Source organism: Eptatretus burgeri, chromosome 2, assembly GCF_056783735.1.
Source record: "Eptatretus burgeri isolate ZD-2024b chromosome 2, Ebu_testis_v1, whole genome shotgun sequence".
NCBI lineage: Eukaryota > Metazoa > Chordata > Myxini > Myxiniformes > Myxinidae > Eptatretus > Eptatretus burgeri.
Genome location: NC_140962.1, coordinates 785,678 through 810,376, shown reverse-complemented (window position 1 = coordinate 810,376; position 24,699 = coordinate 785,678). Strand labels below are relative to the sequence as shown.

General features: G+C 45.6%; 1 protein-coding gene across 2 annotated transcripts in view; it reads right to left on the bottom strand.

Annotated features, from left to right (window-relative positions):
- Positions 1 to 24,699, bottom strand: part of LOC147031245 (growth arrest-specific protein 6-like) — a 179,209-nt gene that overhangs the window by 146,730 nt on the left and 7,780 nt on the right. The window contains exons 1-2 of one of the 2 annotated variants that reach the window (XM_085860328.1): positions 18,689 to 18,725; positions 17,285 to 17,451 (exon numbers count right to left, since the gene is read on the bottom strand). In XM_085860328.1, coding sequence (XP_085716454.1) covers positions 17,285 to 17,451; positions 18,689 to 18,710 — 189 coding nt within the window. In that variant the 5' untranslated portion in view covers positions 18,711 to 18,725. Of the gene's footprint in view, positions 1 to 17,284; positions 17,452 to 18,688; positions 18,726 to 24,699 lie in introns of those variants that run through there. The other variant, XM_085860324.1, reaches the window with a different exon arrangement.

Genomic DNA, 24,699 nt, shown 5'->3' with positions numbered 1-24,699 from the left:
TTGAAATAGAAAAGGTCGTGAATTATGATACAATAATGAGAACCACACGTGTAAAAGAGGAAGATGAAGCATTTTAAGAAATCATTTTTATTTATATTATTATTATTCTTTTTTGATAGAGATCGCATAAGATTAGGTGAAGGAAAGGTTGAAGAAAAAATCATGAGGTGAATGGTGAATATGGATCGGTAAAAACACAGAGGGTGGAAACAGATCACGTGGTGACGGGAGAGCCACTTGGTTACAAGATGTGTATTGATGAAAATGAATTTATTTGTTATTATTATTAGTAGTATTTTTTTGAATTAGAATTGCGTAAGTTTCGGAAAAGGAAATATTGAAGGTGATGGTGAGAGTGGGTCAGCTCAAATAGAAGAAAGTAGAAGAACAAGTTCGAATTGCGAACATACCCCGTGGGAGTTCATTCGCACAACTCTCAGGTGAGCGATAGCACGGACGTCAGATAGTTTTGAAATGTGGTAAGGTTTTCATCGCATCAGAAAAAGAAACCAGAACACCTCACAAGAGTGAGGCTAGTTTCATATCATCATTTGCGACTTAATTTTGCGTTGGGCATCACCCAGTGCATTTAAAAACATTTTTTTTTAATAACATTTGTAAGAAAATAGGCCAAAAGGGCCGTTTCTCGGGCCAAAGGACAGGAATCGCACTTTGGCCTCAGTTAATGCCTGGGGAATGATCTCAAGAATATACCTATCAAGTTTGGGTCGGTTCCGTCCAATAATAACCGAGAAATAATTTTAAGAAAAGGGGCCGAAAGGGCCAGAATCACACTTTGGGCTCAGTTTCTGCCTGTACATATGTGTCTAGTATATGCCTGTCAATTTTCATCGAATCCTGTTCACGAATAATGGAGAAATAGACGTTTAAATGAAGTGTACACAAGAAAAGAGAGAACGAGAGTGGCGCTTAGACCCCGTGGGGTGGAAGACCCCACAGGGTAAAAAAGAGGAAGAGGAAGAAGGATTGGTACTCGTGGGCATGGGGGAAGAAATCACTGGGACCATACGCTGTGCAGAGCATTGGTGCTGCTAAAGCAGTCTCCTTGGCTATTGGGCACAATCCTGGATGGGTCGTCACTCCGACACAGAAGGTGGAAGAAGAAAGGGCTGTTGTTTTTTTGTTAATTTTTTTTAAATTAAGACAAGAAACAGAGTGTGTTGTTGGGAGAGACAGATGGGGGGAGGGGGGAGTGGGGGGGGGAAGTGGGGAAAAGAGGAATCGATGGGAATAGGGAGAGAATACAAATAAAACGATAAAACCCTGAGACAGGAAGGATGGGTAGGCCTCAAGGAGCCCGATAAGACAAGGTTGACGAAAGCTCACAAAATAGCACGATTTAAAAAAAACGAACTCGGAACACACACAAAGCATGTAGGTGAGAAAATAAACAGTTAAAACGTGACAATAACGACGGAAACTTAACTTTGAGAAATTCGGCAGAGACCCCAGAGGGAACCTGCCATCGCTCCAAGCCCAGAACCGGAAGTCAAGTCACCGGAAGGTTTGCCAGGAAAGTTGAAGATATGGTGCTTGAATTTGGATTAATGCCACAACTATCGTGGCCATTGATGATGTATAATATTGCGATTAGGCATGTAGAGAGGATGGAGGTTTTAGTGAGTGGGTTTGTGGGGAGATGTTTGTAAGTGTCACCGTGTTTGAGAGGTAGTGCTCAGTTTTTATGATCAGTGTGGAAAAATCTGGTTTCCGTTAACATTGATAACTGAGGAGTATAAGGTGGTGAGGGTGTGGGAGTTCATGATGGTACAGGATTTGAGTGATTCAGTGGTGAAGAATGCTCTCCCAGAGTAGAAGACAAGTCAGAAGTGGAATACAAGAGCAGAGGTGGATGAAATGGAGGAGCGGTTGCAACAGCAGGAGGTGTTGGGAATGGTGTAGCAAGGGAAGCATGGTTTGGGGTGAATGAACCATGATCTATGGGGAAAGGCATGTGTGAAAGAAAGAAAGGAAGAAGATGGTGGAGATGGAGGTGAGAAGAAAGGAGGAAGAGAGGAGATATGTAAAGCAGTTGGGCAGGCACATCAAGGTGGTTGGACTCAACGGGAGCATGTGCAGGTGAGGACATCGAAATGGCAAGAGATTTGGAGGGTGGAGCCAATACTGTTGAATTTCCTGTTGCGGGCAACGTGTGATGTGCTTCCATCGTCAGCAAACAATGCAGCATGCACCGAGTGCATGTTCAGTAGCACTGGCAGCAGGAACATATAGATGGTGGCATGATCAAGTGCTGGCAGTGGTAGTGGAGATAGTGCAACAAGAGGTAATGTGATCGAGAAAGAGAGGAGAGGAGAAAGAGGAGGAGATCCATGGGAGAGAGATGTTGTTTGTAAAAGAGGGTCAGCGGGTAAGAAGTGGAAGGAGGAGAAGGTGGTGGAAGGCAAGAGGTTTGCTAAATGCATGTGATTGGCAGGTGGTGACAGACCCAAAGCCACAAATGGTTTTCCTGGAGGAGATCTGCGTGATAAGGTTGCGGCCTGCCATTGTCATCACATCAGGTAAAACAAGGCATATCATTTTTGTGAAATTGTCAGTACCATGGGGAAAAAACATGGAGGAGGTGCACGAAAGGAAGAGGAATGTATGGTGAGCTGGAAGCGCAGTTTCGGGAAAAGGGTTGGAGAGTTTTTTGTCAGCCATTTGAGGTGGGGTGTAGAGGGTATGTTGGCAATTCCTTCTATGCATTTCTTGCTTGACTCAGAGTGTGTGGAATGGAAAGAAGGAGGATGTGTGAGAAAATGGCCCAGGTTGCCTTGAGTGGCTCACTTTGGATTTGGAGGAAGTTTATAGAGACAGGTTTGAGCAGTGTAGGTTGAAGTTGATTAGGTGGTGGTTCTTTCAGCCCCAAAAGTGGTAGTGACTGATTATGGAAGAGATGTGTGTATGGTTGTTGATTTGAGCAATGTATGTGCCGAGGTTAATTGGTTGGTTCTGTGGGCTTTATTTTTTTATTGTGTGTATGTGTTTGTGTGCGTTTCTGTACATGTTTTGTGTGTTTTGCTGTTGAGTGGTGCATATTGTAAGGTTTGTTAGTTGGTTGTTTGCTCCAGTATGTATTTTCGAGACTGTGGATTATATGAGTGAAAGTTATTATTTTATTGATGTACTTTGTGTTCTCGCTGACTGGGGGTAGGCGTACGTATACATGTGAGTGTACCTGCTGCATGTGGAGGCATATGGGCCCTGCTGGCACACCTTGGCTGACTGTATCGAGGTTGAAGAGCCGAAACGAGATGATGCTGAGGACTTTGACTGAAGATCCAGTCAGCGAGGCACACGTGTGGTCCAGGTGCATTTTGAAATTGCATATATATATATATATATATATATATATATATATATATATATATATATATATATATATAGTTGTATAAGATTGGGCCAGTTGGGATTACACATTTTTAAAGAGGAAGGCGCTTCCAACCAAAAGTAAATCTAGATCGACCACTAATTTGAGCAAAAAAAGCGAGAGCAAACCCGGTCTCAGGCAACGTTTAGCCGGCTTTGCAGCCGGCTTCATCAGGTACAATAGCACACTAGACTTCTATTGTGCCTGAAGAAGCTCAGGAACCACTCGCTCAGGATGACGGAGCACGAATCACTCGCACATTCGAACCACATGCGATTTACCCAGAAGATACCTGAAGCCCGCAAAGAGTGATGTGCCCAAGGATGCACCTGATGAAGGATATAATTAAATAAGGCTGTTAATTGTCTTCAAAACGGGTGTTTAAATTAACCCTAACACTGAATAATCACTGTTGCACTTCCATGGAGTTTTCTTCGTATGTATGCAATGTTTCAGGCTGCTCGGTTTATTGTTTTGGAGTTATGGAGGAGACAGACGGACACACACAAACACACACACACACACACCATTTTATCAGTATCGAAGATATAATATATATATATATATATATATATATATATATATATATATATATATATATATATATATATATATATATATATATATACACACACATTGAATATGCTGAAAGGTGTGCAGCTCAGGAATCATTAAAAGGAAAAGAAAGCAACCTTGAATCGGGCATGACATTTTGGGAGCTGTCGAGCTTCCGTCCTCAAAGACAGTTATGAAAACGATTTACATTTCAAAATTCAGTTTGTATTATTATTGTTCTGTGTGCACGTGTCTGAGTGCCTGATTGGCTGTCATTTCCAAGGTTATCATCCCAATAAAAGGTTTTTTTCTTTTCCTTCTAATGCTCAGTGCGTTTTCTCTCAATATATATTGTTGTAGATTTCCCACCCGTCGGCGTGCGAACGACCGCGTCTAACCAATTGCAGTCGCTTCGCCCACTGAACGGACAATCCAGTCGTGACTTTCTGGAACAACGCCAGAAACCAGTCACGGGTGGGTTTTTAATCCCACCACGGCCCAATCCGTATTCTACCCGTGCGAAATAGGGTCAATCGCCAAATATCGATATACCTTAGTACCCGCGCGAGTAACCTACCGAGGGACCGTACCTCGGCGAAGGCCTGCTTGGACACGAACTGCTTAAGCGGTCCGTTCCGTTCTGGGATAACCGAGCGGGTATTATCGCCAGACCTCGCCGGACCCGATTCTATTTAAAAACCAACTATATTCCGAGTGCAAGATGGGGCATTTCAATGAGGGAATGGATGCAACGAACGGGTTTACATTCACACAAGGATATTTATTAGAATAAAGCACGTATGCAATTAAACAAGGCATAACACGTATGCAATTATACAAGCAACAAAAGCATGACAAAAGAACTACAACCGTCTACTTATTATGTACAGTCACTTGCACTTAACAGCAGTTCCTACTTATTAGACGGGCCCACGGACGCGCGCACGCGCGCACACACACACACATGCACACACACACACGCACACACACACGCACACACACACACGCACACGCGCACGCGCACACGCACACGCACGCGCACGCACACGCACACGCACACACACGCACACACGCACACACACGCACACACACGCACACACACGCACACACGCACACACACACACACCCAATAAATGGTCGCAGAGGCCTTTAATAAGGAATTCCAGCTCGGAGGACAGGTGAGCTGAAACCCAGAACCTATCTCAAACCTCTCCACCTCATGTGGTCTTCAAGTTGTTCGGACCCAGGCTCCAGCAAGAGCGAGCTGGATCCAATCGCCGAGCCGCGATCCTTCCCGAGCTCCCGCAAATCCTCCCGCGCTTCTCAACACGTGCTGGTGAGACGAGGCGCCGATCCTTCCCGTCGATGCGTCGCTTCCCCGAGGAACCACCTCCTGCGCTTCTCAACACGTGCCGGTGAGACGAGGCACCGATCCTTCCCATCGATGCGTCGCTTCCCCAAGGAAACACCTCCAAGAAGAGGTCGAGTCGCACCAAGCCGCGAACCAAAATGGCGAACAAAGAGCTCCACGAACCAAGAAGAAGAAGAAGAAGAAGCCACCACTCGCAGCTCGAGCCGAGCGAACGGCTCAACTTCCTTCCAAGCAAAGCAGCTCGAAGCAAAAAGCTCTCCCGAGCCAAGCAGAAGCCAAAGCTCACGGAACCATCAAAGCGAAAAGCCTCCTCTCGAGCCAGGCCTCAGCCGAAGCTCACTGAGCCAGCCGAAGCAAAAAGCTTCCGAAGGCCTCAACCCTAACACAAACCAAGCAGGACCCGACGGTCTGCTGAACGGCTCCTCTCAACTCCCTTCTCCAACTCTCCCCTCTCCAACTCTGCCCTGAACAAAAGAAAAAGATCTCCTCTTATCCTTCTCCGCCCTTCCCCCGATCCCGGCGTGACTCATGACCTCATGCTCCATCCCCCCCCCCCCACTCAACCACGGGTGGGAGGGAGTTGTTGAGTCATGAGGCACGGGACGGCAGGATTCTTTTTCCTCTTCGCAGAAGAGGGGGAGGGATGTCTCCATTGTTCGTTCCCTAACTATTAAATCGATCCGCAGCTCATCTAATCGATTTCTGAACATTTAAACAATGAAAGGCAAGCTATCTAGGGAGCAAGCACTTATTGACATAGCTGACTAAAGGAACCTGTATGTTGTGTGCAATCGAATTCCTAAATTCGTAACAATATATGTGTGTGTGTGTGTGTGTGTGTGTGTGTGTGTGTGTGTGTGTGTGTGTGTGTGTGTGTGTGTGTGTGTGTACAACACCACTGATTAATTGACTGACTGACTGACTGATATTAAAGATCGGTGCCTTCCGGGTGATGTAGAAAGCTGAAATTTTGCATGGATATCGATGCCAGTGCACTGGAAAAAATTACAGAATCATCAGGCAACATCCATAAATAAAAATAAAAATAAATGAAAAAATGCAGGTGAGTGACCCAAGACAATGGGGAAACATGGTAATTTTGTGTGCTGATGGACATTGAAGCCAATACACTAGGAAAAAAATCACATAACTGTCAGAAAGCATTTGTAAATGAAAATAGAAATAAATTTTTAAAACATGAATGAAAATTAATAAATGTAAAAAAATCAAATGTAAGTGATCAATCCGAGCCAATGGGGAAGCATGGTCTGTTATCGCTTAAAATGTTGAAGCATACCACGCTAATATATACACTGATGAGCCAAAACATTATGACCACCTGCCTAATATGCTGTTTGTCCTCCGTGTGCTGCCAAAACAGCGCTGACCCACCGAGGCATGGACTCTACAATACCCCTGAAGGTGTCCTGTGGTATCTGGCACCAAAATATTCGCAGCAGAACCTTCAAGTCCTATAATTTGCGAGGTGGAGCCGCCGAGGATCGGACTTGTCGGTCCAGCACATCCCACAGATGCTCAATCGGATTGAGATCTGGAGAACTTGGAGGCCAGTGCAACATCGTGAACACTTCATCATGTTCCTCAAACCATTCCCGAACAATGTGTGCAGTGAGGCAGGGCGCATTATCCTGCTTTAAGAGGCCACTGCCATCAGGGAATACCATTGCCATGAAGGGGTGCACCTGGTCTGCAACAATGCTTACGTAGGTAACACGTGTCAAATTGACATCCACATGAATGGCCAGACCCAGGGTTTCTCAGCAGAACATTGCCCAGATCATCACACTCCCTCCACCGGCTTGTCGTTTTCCCACAGTGCATCCTGGTGCCATCACTGCCCCCAGGTAAACGGCGCACACGTACACAGCTATCCACGTGATCTAAAAGCAAACGGGACTCATCGGACCAGGTGACCTCCTTCCACTGCTCCAAGGTCCAGTTCCGATGCTCGTATGCCATTGTAGGTGCTTTCGACGGTGGACAGGGGTCATCAAGGGCACTGTGACCGGTCTACGGCTAAGCAGCCCCATACGCAGCAGGGTGTAATGCAATGTGGATTGTGACACATTCCTCCCATGACCACCATAAAAATTTTCTGTGACTTGTGCCACAGTAGACGTTCTGTTGGTTAGAACCAGACGGGATAGCTTTCGTTGCCCTGGCGCATTGATGAGCCTTGGGCGCCCAACACCCTGCAGCCAGTTTGTGGTTTGTCTCTCCTCAGACCACTGTCGGTAGGTACTCACCACAACTAACAGGGAGCACCCCACAAGCCTCGCAGTTTCAGAGATGCTCTGACCCAGTCTGGCCATAACAATTTGGCCCTTGTCAAAGTCGCTCAGGTCTTTACTCCTGCCCATTTCTCCTGCATCCAACACATCAACTTCAAGAACTGACTGTTCACTTGCTGCCTAATATATCCCACCCCTTGACAGGTGCCATTGTAACAATTTAATCAATGTTATTCACTTCACCTGTCAGTGGTCATAATATTTTGGCTCATTAGTGTATGTATGTATATTGTTACGGCTGTGGAAATTCGCATTACACCATAAAGGGTCCTCAGGTGAGATATATCAGTAAGTTCATGTGTAGTTAGCCCAAACCAGTTGTATAGAGGGAATATATGTGATCCATTCGGGCTGCGATTCTTCAGTTAGCCGTTTTTCTTTTGCTGTCGTTATTTTGGTGAAGAACAACAATGAACATCGCCACAACCAACATCTCAATGATCACTCCATTCACTACACGACGCCAACAATCACGCCATTCACACCACGAAGCCACCTTCCACAACTACGCTTCCACCATCTTCACCACTCACCATTCACCATTCAACGAGCACCGTGCGGTCACAATCTCCGCGGGACGAATGAAAGGAGTGGAGTGGCAGCAGCAACCAGGGTGCGAAGGGGCATCTCCCACCCAAAACTCCCGCTTGAATATCTCCCGCCGGATTTTCCCTCCTGCTTTTCCCGCACTTTGGTATGGGGGAGGTGCGATTTGAGCCGGAGGTCAAAGGTGAAAAAAGGTGGGGGCCTGATTTGGGGGGAATAATTCCTTGGCCCCGAGCCAAAACTGACTTTCCTCGTCCCCCACACGGCGCGGGGAGGGGGGGAACGAGAGGGCACGCCCCTTTTTGGGAAGCTTCCAGAAGGGAGGTGGAACCAGAAACGGGGTGGGGCAAAGGGCGGAGCCCAACCCCACAAAAGGCATGGGCGTGAAGGTCGAGGAAAACGTCATTCCCTTGTCCCTGTTCCCTTATCCCTGAAGGGGAATTGTCGAGAGTTGTGGTGATTGTTCCTGGTCGGAGGTTCTGTTCGTTCATCCCTGTCGGGCGGACGACATGTGCAGGCGCGAGGCACGAGCCCAGTGGACCATGCCGGAGGGACTCGGAGTTACGGTCGCCAAGGGCTGAACGACGCGCTAAGGGAAGTCGCGACTTCCTTTTCTTTTGGGGTTTTGTGTAAATGTCTGTGGGTGGCGCCAGTCTTGAAAAGTAGAACTGTTACAAGTGTTGCTGTGTAAATCATATTTGGTTGTAGATCTGCGTGTGTCTCTTCGCTTGCTTTTGTTGTGTTTTCTTGCTTGACTGAAATATACGTGCCTTCTGCGCTTCCATAATAAATGTGCTGGTCCAATTGCTCCCCGTTTCGCTGCGTCCTTTGCTTTGTTTGAATCTCCTTCTTGCATCACATAAGGGATCAATAGTGGGTTTTAAAACACCCGGTAACTAATCTGAACCGTCAAGGTTGATGATAACTCCGCTGGGTTATCCCTGTAGTACGGAACGAGCCGCTTAAGCGGTTCGTGTCCGGAGTCGACCTGTGGCGTGGTACAACTCCTCAGTATGCTATCCGCGCAGATACTTAGGTAAATCGACCATTCGGCGATCAGACCCTATTTCGCGCGGGTAGAATGCGGACTGAGTTGTGGTGAGGTTAAACCCCCACCCGTGACGAGCTCCCGGCGTTGTTCCGAGAGGGTCACGACTGAATTTTCCGTTCCGATGGGCGACGCGGTCGCCATTCGAGTCAAGCGGCCGATCGCACGCCGGACGGGCCAGAATTCGCAACTATATATATATATATATATATATATATATATATATATATATATATATATATATATATATATATATATATTGATGACGAAATTGATGTCGATTGAAACAGATGTCGAATTCAACTGGAAAAAGTCCTACGGCGATGGGGGCGTGGTGAAGCGTCAGGCAACGGATATTGTCCAAGTCGTAATCACAACCCTACACGTTGGCAGCCTGGGATCTTGGTCGTTCTGCTTACCATGGAGCAATAAGGCATTCCGGCAGCACCTCAGGCAACAGAGCAGCCCTATTTAGGGAGGACACTGCTCTCCCCAATCCGGGGACAGGACTAGAAAAGGTGACCCAAAAATAGTTTGTTCCACTGAACCCGGTTAGCAAACCGCGGCCGACGGGTTATCTCTTATTGTGGTCGAAATACAAGGAAAATAAAAACTAAATGGAAAATTATGACTTTTGCAGCTTGGAATATTCAAACTCTCCAAAGCGAACGAACTGTGGAACGAAGAACTGCTATTATCGGAATGGAACTTGATAGATATGGTATCGATATTGCAGCACTGAGTGAAACCCGACTTGCAGACACTGGTCAAATATGTGAAAATACATCCGGTTATACTTTTTACTGGAGTGGTTTGCCCTCAACAGGAAAACGGATGTACGGGGTTGCTTTTGCTATAAGATCTACGATTGTGAAGAACCTGTCAAGCGTACCGAAAGCAATAAGTGAGCGGTTGATGTCTGTCAGACTCCCAATCAGCAAAAACAGAAGTGCAACTATCAGTGCGTATGCCCCCACCATGACAAACGATGATGTCACGAAGGAAGCTTTTTATAATCAGCTCGATGAATTGCTGCGTCAAATCCCAAAGGATGACAAAATTGTCCTCCTTGGCGATTTCAACACTCGGGTTGGAACAAACCACGCAGCATGGCCTGAAACACTTGGTCGGCATGGAATTGGCAAGCTAAATTCCAACGGTCTATTACTACTATCAAAATGTAAAGAATATGGGCTGACTATTACCAATACTATGTTTCAGCTACCTACAGCACACAAAAAACCTGGATGCATCCTCGAGCAAAACATTGGCACATGATCGACTATGCAATCGTACAAAGTCGTGATCACAAAGATGTGACAATCACAAAAGTTATGCGTGGTGCTGAGTGTCAGACCGATCACAAAATGATTCGAATGAAATTAAAGATGGTCATTCACCCAAAGATCAAAAGTCCAGTTTTAAGGCAGTAAGAAAGTTGAATGTTTCGACCCTAAGGTCAGCAGAAACCCAACACCAGCTGGCTGAAAAAATAAATGGTGAGCTTACTGCAAACCCAATAGATCCAAATGGCACAGTGACCAACGAATGGAATATCCTGCGTGACACGGTCTACAACACATCCAAGATGATGCTTGGACTGAAAACCAGGAAACAACCTGACTGGCTCTCAGATAATTCGTTATTATTCAGAGGATAATTGACAACAAAAACGAAGCATTTTATGGCTATCATCGCTATCCAGTAACACACGATCATCGAAATTGAAGCTCCAACTTTGTCAAAGGTGGCTGCAAACTGAAACGCGCAAGTTGAAAGACCAGTGGCTGTCCCGAAAAGCCCAGGAAATACAACAATTGGCGGATCGAAATGATTCAAAGAATTTCTATGATGCCATAAAAGAACTGTATGGCCCTTCTGCATGTGGTGGTGCCCCCCTGCTATCTCAAGACGGCAGAAAATTGTTAACCAACCAGGCAGAGATACTAGGTCGCTGGCAGCAACATTTTAATGAGCTCCTCAACAGACCATCACATGTTGATCAGCGCAGCATAGACCAACTGCCTCAAAAACCTGTGATTCAGCATTTTGCGAATGAACCAACTGAACAAGAAATTTGTAAGGCTATCAATTTGTTATCAAACGGCAAGTCACCTGGTGAGGATGGGATTCCAGCTGAGACTTTCAAACATGGTGGCGAAGTTCTAATCACACGTCTGCACAGCCTCTATTGTCATATTTTGCGAGACGAAGAAGTGCCCCCAACAACTGAAGGATGCTCTCATTGTTACTATCTTCAAACGGAAGGGCAACCATTCAGAATGTGGAAATCAGAGGAATTTCCCTCCTAAGTTCATGCTCCAAAATACTAACTAAAATTCTTCAGATACGTCTTATAAATTCAATTCTAGACGAAAATGTTTCGGAGTCGCAGTGTGGTTTTCGAGGTTACCGTGGTACCACGGATATGGTGTTCTCAGCTCGCCAACTTCAGGAGAAGTGCATCGAGCAGAATATTGGGTTGTATGCGGTTTTTGTTGACCTAACTAAAGCTTTCAATACAGTCTCACGTGTTGCGCTATGGCAAATTCTTCTCAAAATTGGCTGTCCACAGAAATTTGTAAGAGTGCTACAACAGCTACATGATGGAATGCAAGCTGGAGTGTGCACTGATGGTAAGTTCTCCGAGGCGTTCAATATCAGCAACAAGGGTGAAGCAAGGATGTGTTGTGGCGCCTATCTTATTTGTGCTGTTCTTTGCAACCATGCTCAAGGAAGCCTTGAAAACAAATGACAACGGTGTTCACATAAAATTTAGAACGGATGGTGACATTTTCAATCTGCGTCGACTCCGGGCTAAAACCAAAACCATTCACCTGTTTGTTAGAGATCTCCTGTTTGCCGATGATTGCGGATTGTTTTCCCATAATGAGGAGGGCCAACAATCGCTCATGAATGCTTTCGCAGTCGCATCTTCTAATTTCAGTCTAACGATCAGCACAAAGAAAACGGAAGTCATGTATCAACCACCACCAGGTGTTGTACATCACTCACCCACGATCCTTGTCAATGGAGAAGAGTTGAAGACTACCAAAACTTTCCCTTATCTCGGAAGTATCTTATCTGATGATGGACAGCTTGATCATGAAATTGTCAGCAGAATCTCCAAAGCCAGCTCTTCTTTTGGCAGGCTCAGAGAACGGGTTTGGAATAGCCATGACATTAAACTTGCTACCAAAATAGCAGTCTATCGGGCAGTAGTTGTTAGCACACTGCTATATGGAGCGGAGACATGGACGGTATACAGTAGACACATCCGACAGCTTGAAGCTTTTCAGCAAAGATGTTTGAGAAACATCCTGAAAACAAATTGGGAAGAAAAAGTTTCGAATATCGAAATTTTGGCAAAAACAAAGTGCTGTAGCATTGAAAGCATCATCCGAAAGAGTCATCAGCAATGGTCTGGTCATTTATTCAGAATGAATGACTTGCGTTTACCCAAGTCAATCTTTTATGGTGAGCTAAGAAATGGGTCCAGAAAGTTGGGTAAACCAAGGAAACGTTTCAAGGACATGTTGGCCGATACAATGAGGAAGTGTGATATCCCTGAGTCATCATGGGAAGAACTTGCCAAGAATCGTTCGCAGTGGAGGGGAAGAGTACACACCGGGGTGCAAAGGTTTGAGAAAGTTTGGGAGCATGAGATTATGCAAAAGCGACTGCGGCGGAAGAATTCATGCAAGGCAGTGGAAACTGGTTTCCGTTGTGGGGTATGCGACCGACTTTGTGCAAACAAAGCTGGTCTCACTGCCCACAGTCGCGTCCAATGGCAATTGAACCAATCGACATAGTCGAAAACGACACGTCATCCATCATCAACATGTGTGTGTGTGTGTGTGTGTGTGTGTGTGTGTGTGTGTGTGTGTGTGTGTGTATATTATATATATATAGATATATATAGATATATATATATATATATATATATATATATATATATATAAATATATATATATATATAAATAAAATATATATATATATATATATATATATATATATATAAATAAAATATATATATATATATATAAAATATATATATATATATATAAAATATATATATATATATATATATATATATATATATAAAATATATATATATATATATATATATATATATATATATATATATATATATATATATATATATATCCTTCTGTGTTGTTTCACTATTAAATGTGCAATATTTTTTTCTCACATTACGTAACCTTTTGAAGCGTAACTCTGGTGCGGTAGTTGATTGGATGCATTCCACATTACACTATGTACAGGTTGTCGCATGGCCAGTGGCAGGTAAAGTATGTGAGCATGCGCCAAGGATTCTCCGAAGAGACCCTTGTACCAAAGGAGTTAAGTGTCTGCTCAGATTCCTGGTCAGAGTCCAAATCTCACATCTGTAGAGCAAGACTGGAAGGAACAAGGACTTAAAGACTCAGACTTTCGTCCTTCTGCATAGGTAACACCACATCTCATGATCTAGTGAATCTATGACTCCCCAGGCCTGACCAAGACGTCTATTGACGTCTGCTCACAACATGTGGAGACATGAATGTCACTGCCAAGGTAAGCGAATCACTCCATTAACTCAACATCCTCACCACAAAGGGGTACACACAAGATAGCAGCATCCAAGATGGCACTGAATGCCTGGATCTTAGTTTTGACCCAGGAAACCAATAATCACAGTGGCTCCGATCCTCATTCAATGTTTGAGGGGCCCCATAAGAATATCCAGCGTCTCCGCAAAGATGACTGAATCTTCTATGAAATCAAGGTCAGAGGTCTTGACATTTCCAAAAATGGCATGGCACCTACATCTCACCTACATCCTCCCCATAATCCAGTCCATACAAGTGCTGAAAAATGTGTGGGCAGTGCACACCTCTGACGAACTCCAGTAAAAACTGGAAATAAGTCGAAGCTTGTATCACCACATCTCACAGCACTCTCAGTACCAGAGTATACTTCGGAAATCAGATCAATCAGTTTTCTTGGCACCCTACGAAGACCGAGAATCCTCCAGAGGGCATCGTGATTTACTGAATAGAATGTGTTGTGGAGATGAACAGAGACTGTGAGCAACCCCTGCTGAAACTCTCATCTGCGTTCGGTGAGGACCCGAAGAGCAAGGATACGGTCAATCATGAATTATTTGGTGTAAAGCCCGACTGCTCTGGGCACTGGTGCTCAAGCAGATAGTAGAGAACCCTAACAAGAATTGTCCGAGCAAAGACCTTGCCTGTCACTGACAGCAACACCAAGCTGTTAGCTGTTGTGAGCTACTACACCAAGCTACCACCCCTCGGTAGCTGTTGCAGTCCTGGCAATCACCCCTCCCTTTCCAAAGAGGGACAACAAGGTTCCTCTTCCAGTCAGCTGGGATGATGCCTGTGTTCCTGACAGAGCACAGAATTGTATGCATCGACATGAATACAGCATTTCCACCAGCCTTGAGAAGTTCATCATGGATGCCACAGACCGCAGGAGCTTTACCCCATTTCAACTGGTTCAATACAGCTTGTGTTTCCACAAATGTGGTTCACAATTGATTGGAGGGTCAGCAATAAGGATAGTTGCACCCCTGACATCCAAGTCAACAGTTGGTGGGTCAGCCTGGTACAGCTGCTCAAATAACTGGCCCATCAGGCCTTCATTTCAGACTCTGTCAAAAGCCCACCACCCTTCCCTCTAACTGCAGTCCACCGAGGGATAGGGTTGGAGGAACGCAATAGGAGAATTCCTCTGCAAGCAGGACAAGAATCACTTGACCACAGGTGATGCTCTACCCCTTCACAGAATCCAAACACATAGGCCTCCTTATCTGCCCTCAGCACATGTGCAGTTTTATGCCTCAACTCCCTGAACAGCTCAGCTCTGCCATTAAGCCTGGCCCTGCAACTCTGGTCAATGGTATCTCGTGTCCCTGCAGAGACAAAATTATTATTTGCCCGACGGTAAGTTCCAAGACATCCACCGGCAACATCAAGGTCTTGAAGGCACTCCACAACTCTTGAGGACTCCCTAAAACATCCAAACCCCCCAAATCCCCAATCAGCCTGCTCGCAAACTCCTCATCACTGTGAATGCCAACATCCAGCCTACCCTGGGATGCTACCATTCTTCTGGATTTAAGCTGCAACTTTAGAGTTGCTACAACAAGCCTGTGGTCGGTATTGAGGAACTGAGCACTCCGGTAAACTCTGCAGTTCTGGATCATCCTCCAGCAACCATCAACGAGGACGTGGTCAATCTCCTTTGCCAGACCACCAGAATTGGAATGCCAAGACCAGCGATGAGCCTGTGGGTGCTGAAACCATGAACCAGCCACTCTCAGTCCACGACTTCTTGCAAAGTCAAGGAACTTAATGCAATTCTGGTTCACAGTTCCAGACTCATGGGGACCAACACGTGTCTCATAACCATCCCTATCAGTTCCAGTCGATGCATTGAAATCCCCCAAGGTGAGAAGAGTATCTTGCCTTGGGCAACGATCACCACAGACTTGAGCACACCACAGAATGCCTCCTTCACAGTGAAATCACTTTCCTAAGTCGGAGCATATCCAGAGACCAGGGAAATGACACCAAAGGAGTGACAAATCCTCAGTGTCATATTACGCTCATTAACCGGTGTTACCTCAATTATCATGGGAGTCAGCTTATTGGACACAGCTACAGCAACTCCTTGGATATGGTAACCATCAGAGTGAGCAGACCAATCGTAGGTTACACTCCCTGCAATGATCTCACCACTATCCGTCTCCAAACCTCAGAAAGTGCTGCAATATCGATGTCCAAACGCTGGAGCTCAGATGATAACAGATAGGTGATCATCCTCTCTTGGGGATAACACATTCCAGACACCCACCCAAATGGAGTGCCTCAGGTTAACCCGCGGAGACCACCGCCTGGTGGACGACACCACACCACCATCCTGACACACCCACCACAATCTGTCCCAGGAAGGTTACCCCTTGATTTTCCTCCTATCACCAATGAATGGGGGTCATGAAGGCTTTGCTCCAATCCTGTCATCCGGTGAGCTGCGCTGCGAAGGGCAGCTACACAGAAGGTGCTCCCACTGAGTGCATTTTCAGTTTTCCTTGCGTTTTTTTTGTGTGTTTTGCAGATTGAAGTGTTGTACGGTGGCTGGAGTGCAAATCTTGCCATGAACCTCTGAGAGAGAGGTACCCAACTGAGGAGGATGTCCACAGACACAATTTGGCACCGGATATGGATGGCCATTGGCTCATGAGGAGCTCCCACAACCTTTGATGAAGACTAAACACAAAAGTCTCGCTCAATTGGCAAAATGTGCCTACCTGTGGCCAATTGGACTCAAACTCCGAGATTTCCTTGGAAATCCAATGAGTAATGACTTCATCATATACAGTGGCTGAACGACATCACTTGGCAAGTCACGTGTCAATTGGTTGGTTTGCACATGTCAGTCTCTTCTCTCCTGATGCCCTGAGAAACTGTTCTTCCACACCTGCTCTGAGAGATCTAATCTGATTGAGCCAGTCACAACAGCAAGGGAGATGTTCTTTTTCTTCTGTACTGCAGGAGTTGAATCATGGGGCTCTTGGAAGTGTGCACCAATGAGAGGTCAAGCCAGTTTCCTGCAGCGACCCTATTGGGATTTTCGCGAACTGTGCCATGTTGCAGGAAGTTGCATAGTTCAGTACATCATCTCTCTTCTTTCATTTTTTTTCTCTTCGCCTCTCCTTCTATCCCCACCCCTGCCCTATTTACCTGCGTGATTAAGACAGCACTGTATGAACGTGTTGGTAGACTGAGTACAATATTTATTTTTCGAATTAAAATTCAAACCAAATTTAATTTGACAAGAAATAGGTCTCCAACCAAATGTTACATTGAGATTTTAATACAAATCACTTTTTTTTTTAATTCATTGGCAAAATAAAAGGAAAATACAACTTGAAATCTGACATTTGATTCAAGTTAAATTATATACTTCTGATACAGGAGCAAAAACTCCCTATCATTGTTTCCTATCATACTTGAAACCAAATATATTCTCACCGTTTCTGGTTTGTTCTCAAAAATCTCCCTCGCCTCTTCCCAGTCACAGTCCTCCTCAATGCATTCGTTCTCTAGATTTCCCTCCCAGCTTTCCTCCAGCAGATTTAAAAAGGAATTGGCACGGCGTGATCGAGACAAGAAAGAGCTGGCTTGCTCACGTTGTAATACTGCAGCCCAAAACAAAACATCAACAACAAATGGGAATACAATGCAATGCAAATGATATTCAAACACAGATTCCTATTCAAAATGCATAATTATTTTATTTACTTGTAACATTGTAAGTGACAACCTAGGATTTCTGTTCACAGGCTTTTTAATACAATCGGAATAATCTAAGTGATAAAAAGTGTTGTCATCCAAATGTTCAATGCAAATTAGGTTGTTGTTTTTTCTAAAAAGGAAAAAGTAAAAGAAAATTATTTTAGTTGACAGGTGTGGAGTTTGCAAAAGAGGGAAATCACCATCATACAGTTTCTAATCTAAAGTTGAAAATATCACAAGCTCAGAGCTCAATTACAGTCTGAATTGGGCCAGGTTGTAACAAACCAGTCTGACTTGGGCCAGGTCGTTACAAACCAGTCTGAATTGGGCCAGGTCGTTACAAAACAGTCTGCATTGGGCCAGGTCGTTACAAACCAGTCTGCATTGGGCCAGGTCGTTACAAACCAGTCTGAATTGGGCCAGGTTGTTACAAACCAGTCTGAATTGGGCCAGGTCGTAACAAACCAGTCTGACTTAGGCCAGGTCGTTACAAACCAGTCTGAATTGGGCCAGGTCGTTACAAAACAGTCTGCATTGGGCCAGGTCGTTACAAACCAGTCTGCATTGGGCCAGGTCGTTACAAACCAGTCTGAATTGGGCCAGGTCGTTACAAAACAGTCTGCATTGGGCCAGGTCGTTACAAACCAGTCTGCATTGGGCCAGGTCGTTACAAACCAGTCTGAATTGGGCCAGGTCGTTACAAAACAATCTGCATTGGGCCAGGTCGTTACAAACCAGTCTGCATTGGGCCAGGTCGTTACAAACCAGTCTGAATTGGGCCAGGTCGTTACAAACCAGTCTGAATTGGGCCAGGTCGTTCCAAACCAGTCTGAATTGGGCCAGGTCGTTCCAAACCATTCGAGAACGATTGAGCAGATTGTCGTATTGCATTAAGGTATCATACACATCAATGTTTAACGTAAATGCGAACGTTACAAAGACACAGTGATACTGTACAGCTCTTTCATATGGATTGCAGAAACAATATTTCATGTGCAGAAGTGAATGGATTGTAATGATCAGTAGTGGTCATTCTATCCATGAGTAACTTATCCCTACCTGTGAAGTCGCTTCAAATAAGCTTTTCCATTTAAAATCCCACCAAGTACTGACAAATAACACAGACAAATTTTAACTTACCCCCGATGACTCCAATGGTCATGTCCAGTTCACACCCACAGTGCAATGTGACCCAGCACTTCCTCCTGAAGGTAGTAACTGTTTATTTTCTCACCTACAAGTTACTGTGTGTTCCTAGTTCGGTTTTGTTTCTAAAATCGTGCTATTTTGTGAGTTTTCGTCGACCTTGTCTTACCGAGTTACTTGAGGCCTACCCATCCTTCCCGTCTCAGTGAACGGTCGTGTTTACTTGTATACTCTCCAAATTACCTTCAATTCCTATTTTCCCCACTTTCTCAACGTCCTCCATCCCTCCCAATCTAAACACTCTGTTTCTTGTCTTAAATCAAAAACAAACAAAAAAATCTACCTTTCTCCCTGCACACCACGAGTACCGATCATTCTTCTTCTTCTTCTTCTTACTATTCTTCTTCTTCCTCCTGCCGGCACACCATCTTTATTTTACTGAGCTGACCCTCTCTCGCCATTTCCTTCACGATTTCTTCCTACAACCTTCCATTCACGAATCTTACCTGTTCTTAAAAAATACATCAAAAAATAATAATCTTCCTTGTATCCTTTTGATATCTACATCTCCTGTAACCACGTGTCTCTCTCTACTCTTCCTGGTACTTTTCATCGACCCAGCAGCTTCACACTGCGATTACCGTCTAAATTCATCACACACTTCCACGATTTTACTTCAACCTTCCCTTTTCCAAATGTTACGCAATCCTCATTTAAAATAAAAAATTTAACTTTTGACTATACACATCCAAGAGCCAAGTGCTTCTGCCATAACTACGTGATCTGTTTCCACCCCCTGCATTTATCGATCCAATTTCACCATTCACCTCACGATTTTTTTCGACAACACTTCCATGACCTAATCTGATGAAAACTCTCAAACAACAACAACAACAACAACAACAATAATAATAATAATAATAATAATAAATACGATCTCTTCATCTTCCTCTTTCACACATGTGGTACTCTTTACTGCATCAAAATGCACCACTATTCTACTATTTAGGCCTGTCACATTTGCTCAACGGCGAGGATACGGCGGCCGTACGCCCTCTGAATTGACAGAAACGTGTGGCGGCCGCAGAGTTTCTGAGGTGGCCTCAGGGTGGCCCTACGCTGTATCGCTATATTTTACAGGTCGTAAGATCGCTGTAGAATTATAACGCGGAGTTATAACTTTTTTTCATTTCTATGTTCGCCGCAGCAATTCGACAAGCCGAAAAAAAAAACTAGGAAAAAAAAATTACCCCATTCGTAACCGTCCGTCTGACCGCAGGTTTGCCTTAGGGCCCCCCTGCGGTCCCTCTGCGGTCGCCTTAGGCCCCCCTGCGGTCGCCTTGCGTCTGCCTTGGAAATTCTATGGCCGCTGCAGGAACGCCCTAAGGTCACCGTGCGACATCAAATCAAAGACCATACGGCAACCCCACGTTTTCGGTCTCCACAATTTCTAAATACGCCGTGCAGCTCCCCGAAAAATAAAAACATATGTGACTGCTACATTGTGTGACCGTGGAAATATTGCGGCCGCCGTATAATTGCTAGTGGCCAGAGATTTTGGAGACCCCACGGCCTCTGTGGCAAATGTGACTTAGGCCTTAAACAGATTGCTCTCAATTCGACCTTTCCTTCATACCTTGCCGAAAAAATCCAACTGTTACAGTGTTTCTTCTCTCCATTCTCTGAATTCGCCTTTATTGCATCCATCAAGAAACGTGTTAAATCGCATCTCTGATCTAAAACTTTAAAAAAAAAAAAAAACAGTTTGCTCTGAGTGTTCGCTTTCCATCAACCATTCTTTTGTTCCAATTTCAGTGCCCACTCACCCCTCACTCTTAAAGCAACCATCACACTCTTGTCCCTCCAAGCTTCCCCACTCACCCTTCTCCCACCATTCACCCCCCTCACTCACCCTTCTCAAAGTTTCCCCCCCTCTCATCCACAAACCTGCTTCCTTCCCCTGCCCTCTCACCTCCATCTCATCACTCCACCTCCTCAAATCCTCAACTGCCTTCTGCCCCTCTCTTGTCCCCCCTTAACCCAGCACCACAGAGCCTTTTCTCCTCCTCATCCGGCCCCTCCCCTCGCTATTCTGCAATCCCCCACATGCTCTCAACAACCCTCCTCACCTACCCCCACCTCCCTTGTCCTACCCCCCCGCCCCTCCTTCCTTGTCTTACCCTCCCCCTCACCTCCCACCCCTCCACCCAAAGCCTCCTCCCCTACCTATTCATTAAGAGTGTGGACCTCAAGTATCTGGGGCTTTCGCTCAAACCTTTCAGATCTTTCCATACAGGTTGCCACTGACAAACGTAATCTGCCGAACAGAAACTTTCTGCTCTCACGACGTCTCTGACTCCCAAGTATCTCTCCCTGGTTACTCCCTCCTCCAGTATGACAGACCTGAGCCTCGTCCTGGTGGAGGAGTTGCTCTCTTCATCAAAGACTCCATTCCTCACTCTCCATGCACTGCCCTCACTCCCCCACACCCCAGGAATACATCTGGCTACGGCTTCCCCTCCATTCCCACCTCATGTTAATATGTGTACTGTACCGTCCACCAGACAGCGATGACTCCATCTACACCTCACTATCCGAAAACATGGACCAACTTCTATCTTCTCATCCAAACTCTCTCTTCCTCATATGTGGCGACTTCAATTGTCATCACGCCAGTTGGCTAGGTGTGGGTACCTCTCTCACCTGTCATGGCACTTCAGCAAAAGCTTTCTGCGATTCATTGGGACTGACTCAATCTGTCAACTTCCCTACCCGGATCTCAACCAATGGTACTCCATCTCTTCTGGATCTGATTTTGACAAATTTCCCTGACAATATCTGCTGCTCTTCCTCTGCTCCAATCGGTTCTTCTGACCACGTCCTTGTCAAAGTGGACATCTCTCTGGCTGTGATCAGAAAACCACCTCGCCGCCGTCGAGTCTGGCATTTCACTCAAGCCGACTGGCAGGGTCTCCAAGCAACCATCAAACTTCTAGACTGGTCTCCTATCACTACTTTCTCAAACATCAACTCATCCTGGGAATTCTTTCAAAGAAACTTGCTCTCCCTCATGCACAGATTTATCCCCTCTCGTCTTCAGTTGTCCATCCCTTCCTCCCACCCTTGGTTCACTGAAGCTTATGGTGAAGCAGTTGTCCTGAAACAACTTGCTTTTGTCTCATGGAGAGAAAACCCAACTGAGGGCAATCTCAGTTCCTTCCATAAAGCTTGGAACAAGTGTGTATCTACCCTCAGGAGAGCCAGAAAACACCATCTTTCTCAGCTCAAGTCTGAACTTTCAAACCACTCTCCCTCCTCCAAATCCTGGTGGCGTTTAATCAAATCTGTTTCTGGTGTATGTTCCCCCTCCATCCCCTCCCTTACCTCAAATGGCCTCAAAATACCACACGTGAAAAGGCTGAATGCCTAAACTCGGTGTTTGCATCGAAATCTTGTGTCCAAAACCCATCTCTTTCTCTACCCACCTTACCCAGTCGCACCCAACTGTCCCTGGACTCTGTGTCCTTTTCTCCTAACAAGGTGGAGAGTTTGTTGTCAAACCTCGACTCAGATTTTGCAACAGGTCCAGATGGCATCAACCCACGTGTCTGAAAAACCTGCTCTTCTGCTCTTGCTCACCCTCTCTCTGTTCTATTCACCCTCTCATTTTCCCAAGGTCATCTGCCATCTGCTTGGAAATCTGCTAACATCACTGCCTTGCATAACAAAGGTGCAAAAACAGATCCCTGTAACTACAGACCAATCAGCCTTCTCCCAATCATCAGCAAGGTTATGGAATCCATCATCGCTTCAGACATGAAATCCTTCCTCTTCTCCAATTGTCTGATTTCCGATCATCAATTTGATTTCAGACCAGGTCACTCTACCCTGGATATGCTGCTTCTGCTCTCCCAACAATGGATGGAGGTCCTCAATGCCAGACAGGAAATCAGAGCCATATCCCTCGACATATCGTGTGCTTTTGACACAGTCTGGCACCCTGCCCTGCTCATCAAACTCTCTTCCTATGGTATCCAAGGCCATCTCCACTCGTGGCTCGCAGACTTCCTCTCCTGCGCAGCCAACGTGCGGCCCTAAATGGAGTTCATTCATCCCCTCTTCCTGTCCAGGCTGGAGTTCCTCAAGGTAGTGTTCTGGGCCCTGGTCTTTTTCTGGTTTTCATCAATGATCTTTCCGACTCTCTGGAAAATCCTCTTTATCTCTTTGCTGATGACTCCACCCTCTGCCTTACCATTGGTCATCCTTCAGACCGGCAAGCAGCAGCTTCTTCGCTCACTGCAGATCTGGATAAAATCACAAACTGGTCCAACACGTGGAACATGTCTTTCAATCCGGACAAATCTCACACTCTCACTATGTCTCTCCGAAAGGACCGTTTAGAAAAAAACCCCCATCCACTTTCTCAACAATCCTCTGGAAGAAGTCCAGTTTCCATGCTGTGGAAACCAAGGCATTTCAGATCCTTGGCATCTCCTGCGATGAGGCTGAGTCCTTTGGCCTCTCACTCTCTCACCACAGGCAGGTCAGTGGTCTTTCTGTCTTATACGGTCTCCTCTCTGGTCTCGCCACCCCTGTTCTCTCTGCGATTTGTCCCCACAACATTTCTGCAGGGCGCTCAAGGTCCGCCAACAACCCCCTTCTGGTAAAACTACAAAAATCACTATTCACTGCTCACCTTCACTCTTTCATTCCTCTTTTTTCCTTCCCATGGAATAAACTCCCTCACTCTATTCAATCCTATTCTTCCCTCCAGGCCTTCAAAACAGCTGTTCACCACCACCTCTTATCATCCCCCATCCAAATCCTTGATCTTTTCTTCCCCCGTTAATCCACCCCAAGCCCACCTCCTTCAAATTCCCTGCCTTCCTTCCTGAAATTCCCTGTAATGTCCATCTTCTATTCCCCATGTTCCCGCCCCATCCCTCTCCCTTCCACAGATCTCCTCATGTCTCTGTTCCCCATTGTTTTGTCCTTCCCACTCCCACCCCTCTTGTCTCGTGCCCCCCTTTTTGTGCATTGTGTGTAAGCTCTCATACGAGCCTCGACAAGGTATACAAAAAAAAAAACGATTGGCACTGAGCGGCAGTTTGTGGTGGGATGGTGAGAATTGAGACCCAGGGAATTATAGGGGCTAGTTAGAGGTGTGACTAGCAGCAGAGAGGGGGGCTCTAGAAAAGGAAGCATCTCCGGATATCACATCTCTCAGGTAAAATAACACAAGAGTCAGCAGTTGCTGCCTGTAGGATGTCATCAAGAGCAGCACCCTGGAACAGAGCCCAGGAAGCACTAATCCCTCTCGTACCATGGACCCCTACTCCATCATTGATGAGGACACCATCACTCGCCACGTGGGTTGCTGATACAATCTAACACTTGACAGTATCACAAGAAACTGCTTTAGGTGGTGCCCTCACACTGATAAAGAGTTGTGGTGATACCTGCAGGTGCTCTGTACAGTCCAAATAAACTGCAGTGCCCTGACTGGACATGACACTTTTGCTTAGTGGCTGCAGATTGCAGGTTTGGCAGGACGACCTCCAATGAAGCTGAGGCCTGCCCTTGGATTTTGGCCAAGAAAGTGATTTGGGAGATCAGCCATACAGACCTCAGGTAGAACCGAATGTGGTCACTGGCCACAGTGAGAGTCTGGATGGTGCTGTGCCTGCCCTGAGGCTATAGCCACCAAAAAAGCTGTCCTTTCTCAAAGATCCTGCAAGGAGGTAGCCTCAAAAGGTTTGCACGGCACCTGAGCAAAGGCTTGGAGAAGCAGACACTCCATGAAAGAACCAGCTGTTTCAATGAAGGCCTCTTCAAAAAGAAGGACCTGGAAAGTCTGGACAGGATGCTCCATGATGAAACTGAAGAAACATTGGTGTTATAGGGGGTGAGTTAAATTTGCCGGTGTTATTTGTTGGTATTTGGAGGGTTTTTAAAGGGAAAAGCTTATTTGAGGAGACTTGACACGTAGGTATAAGTTATGAATG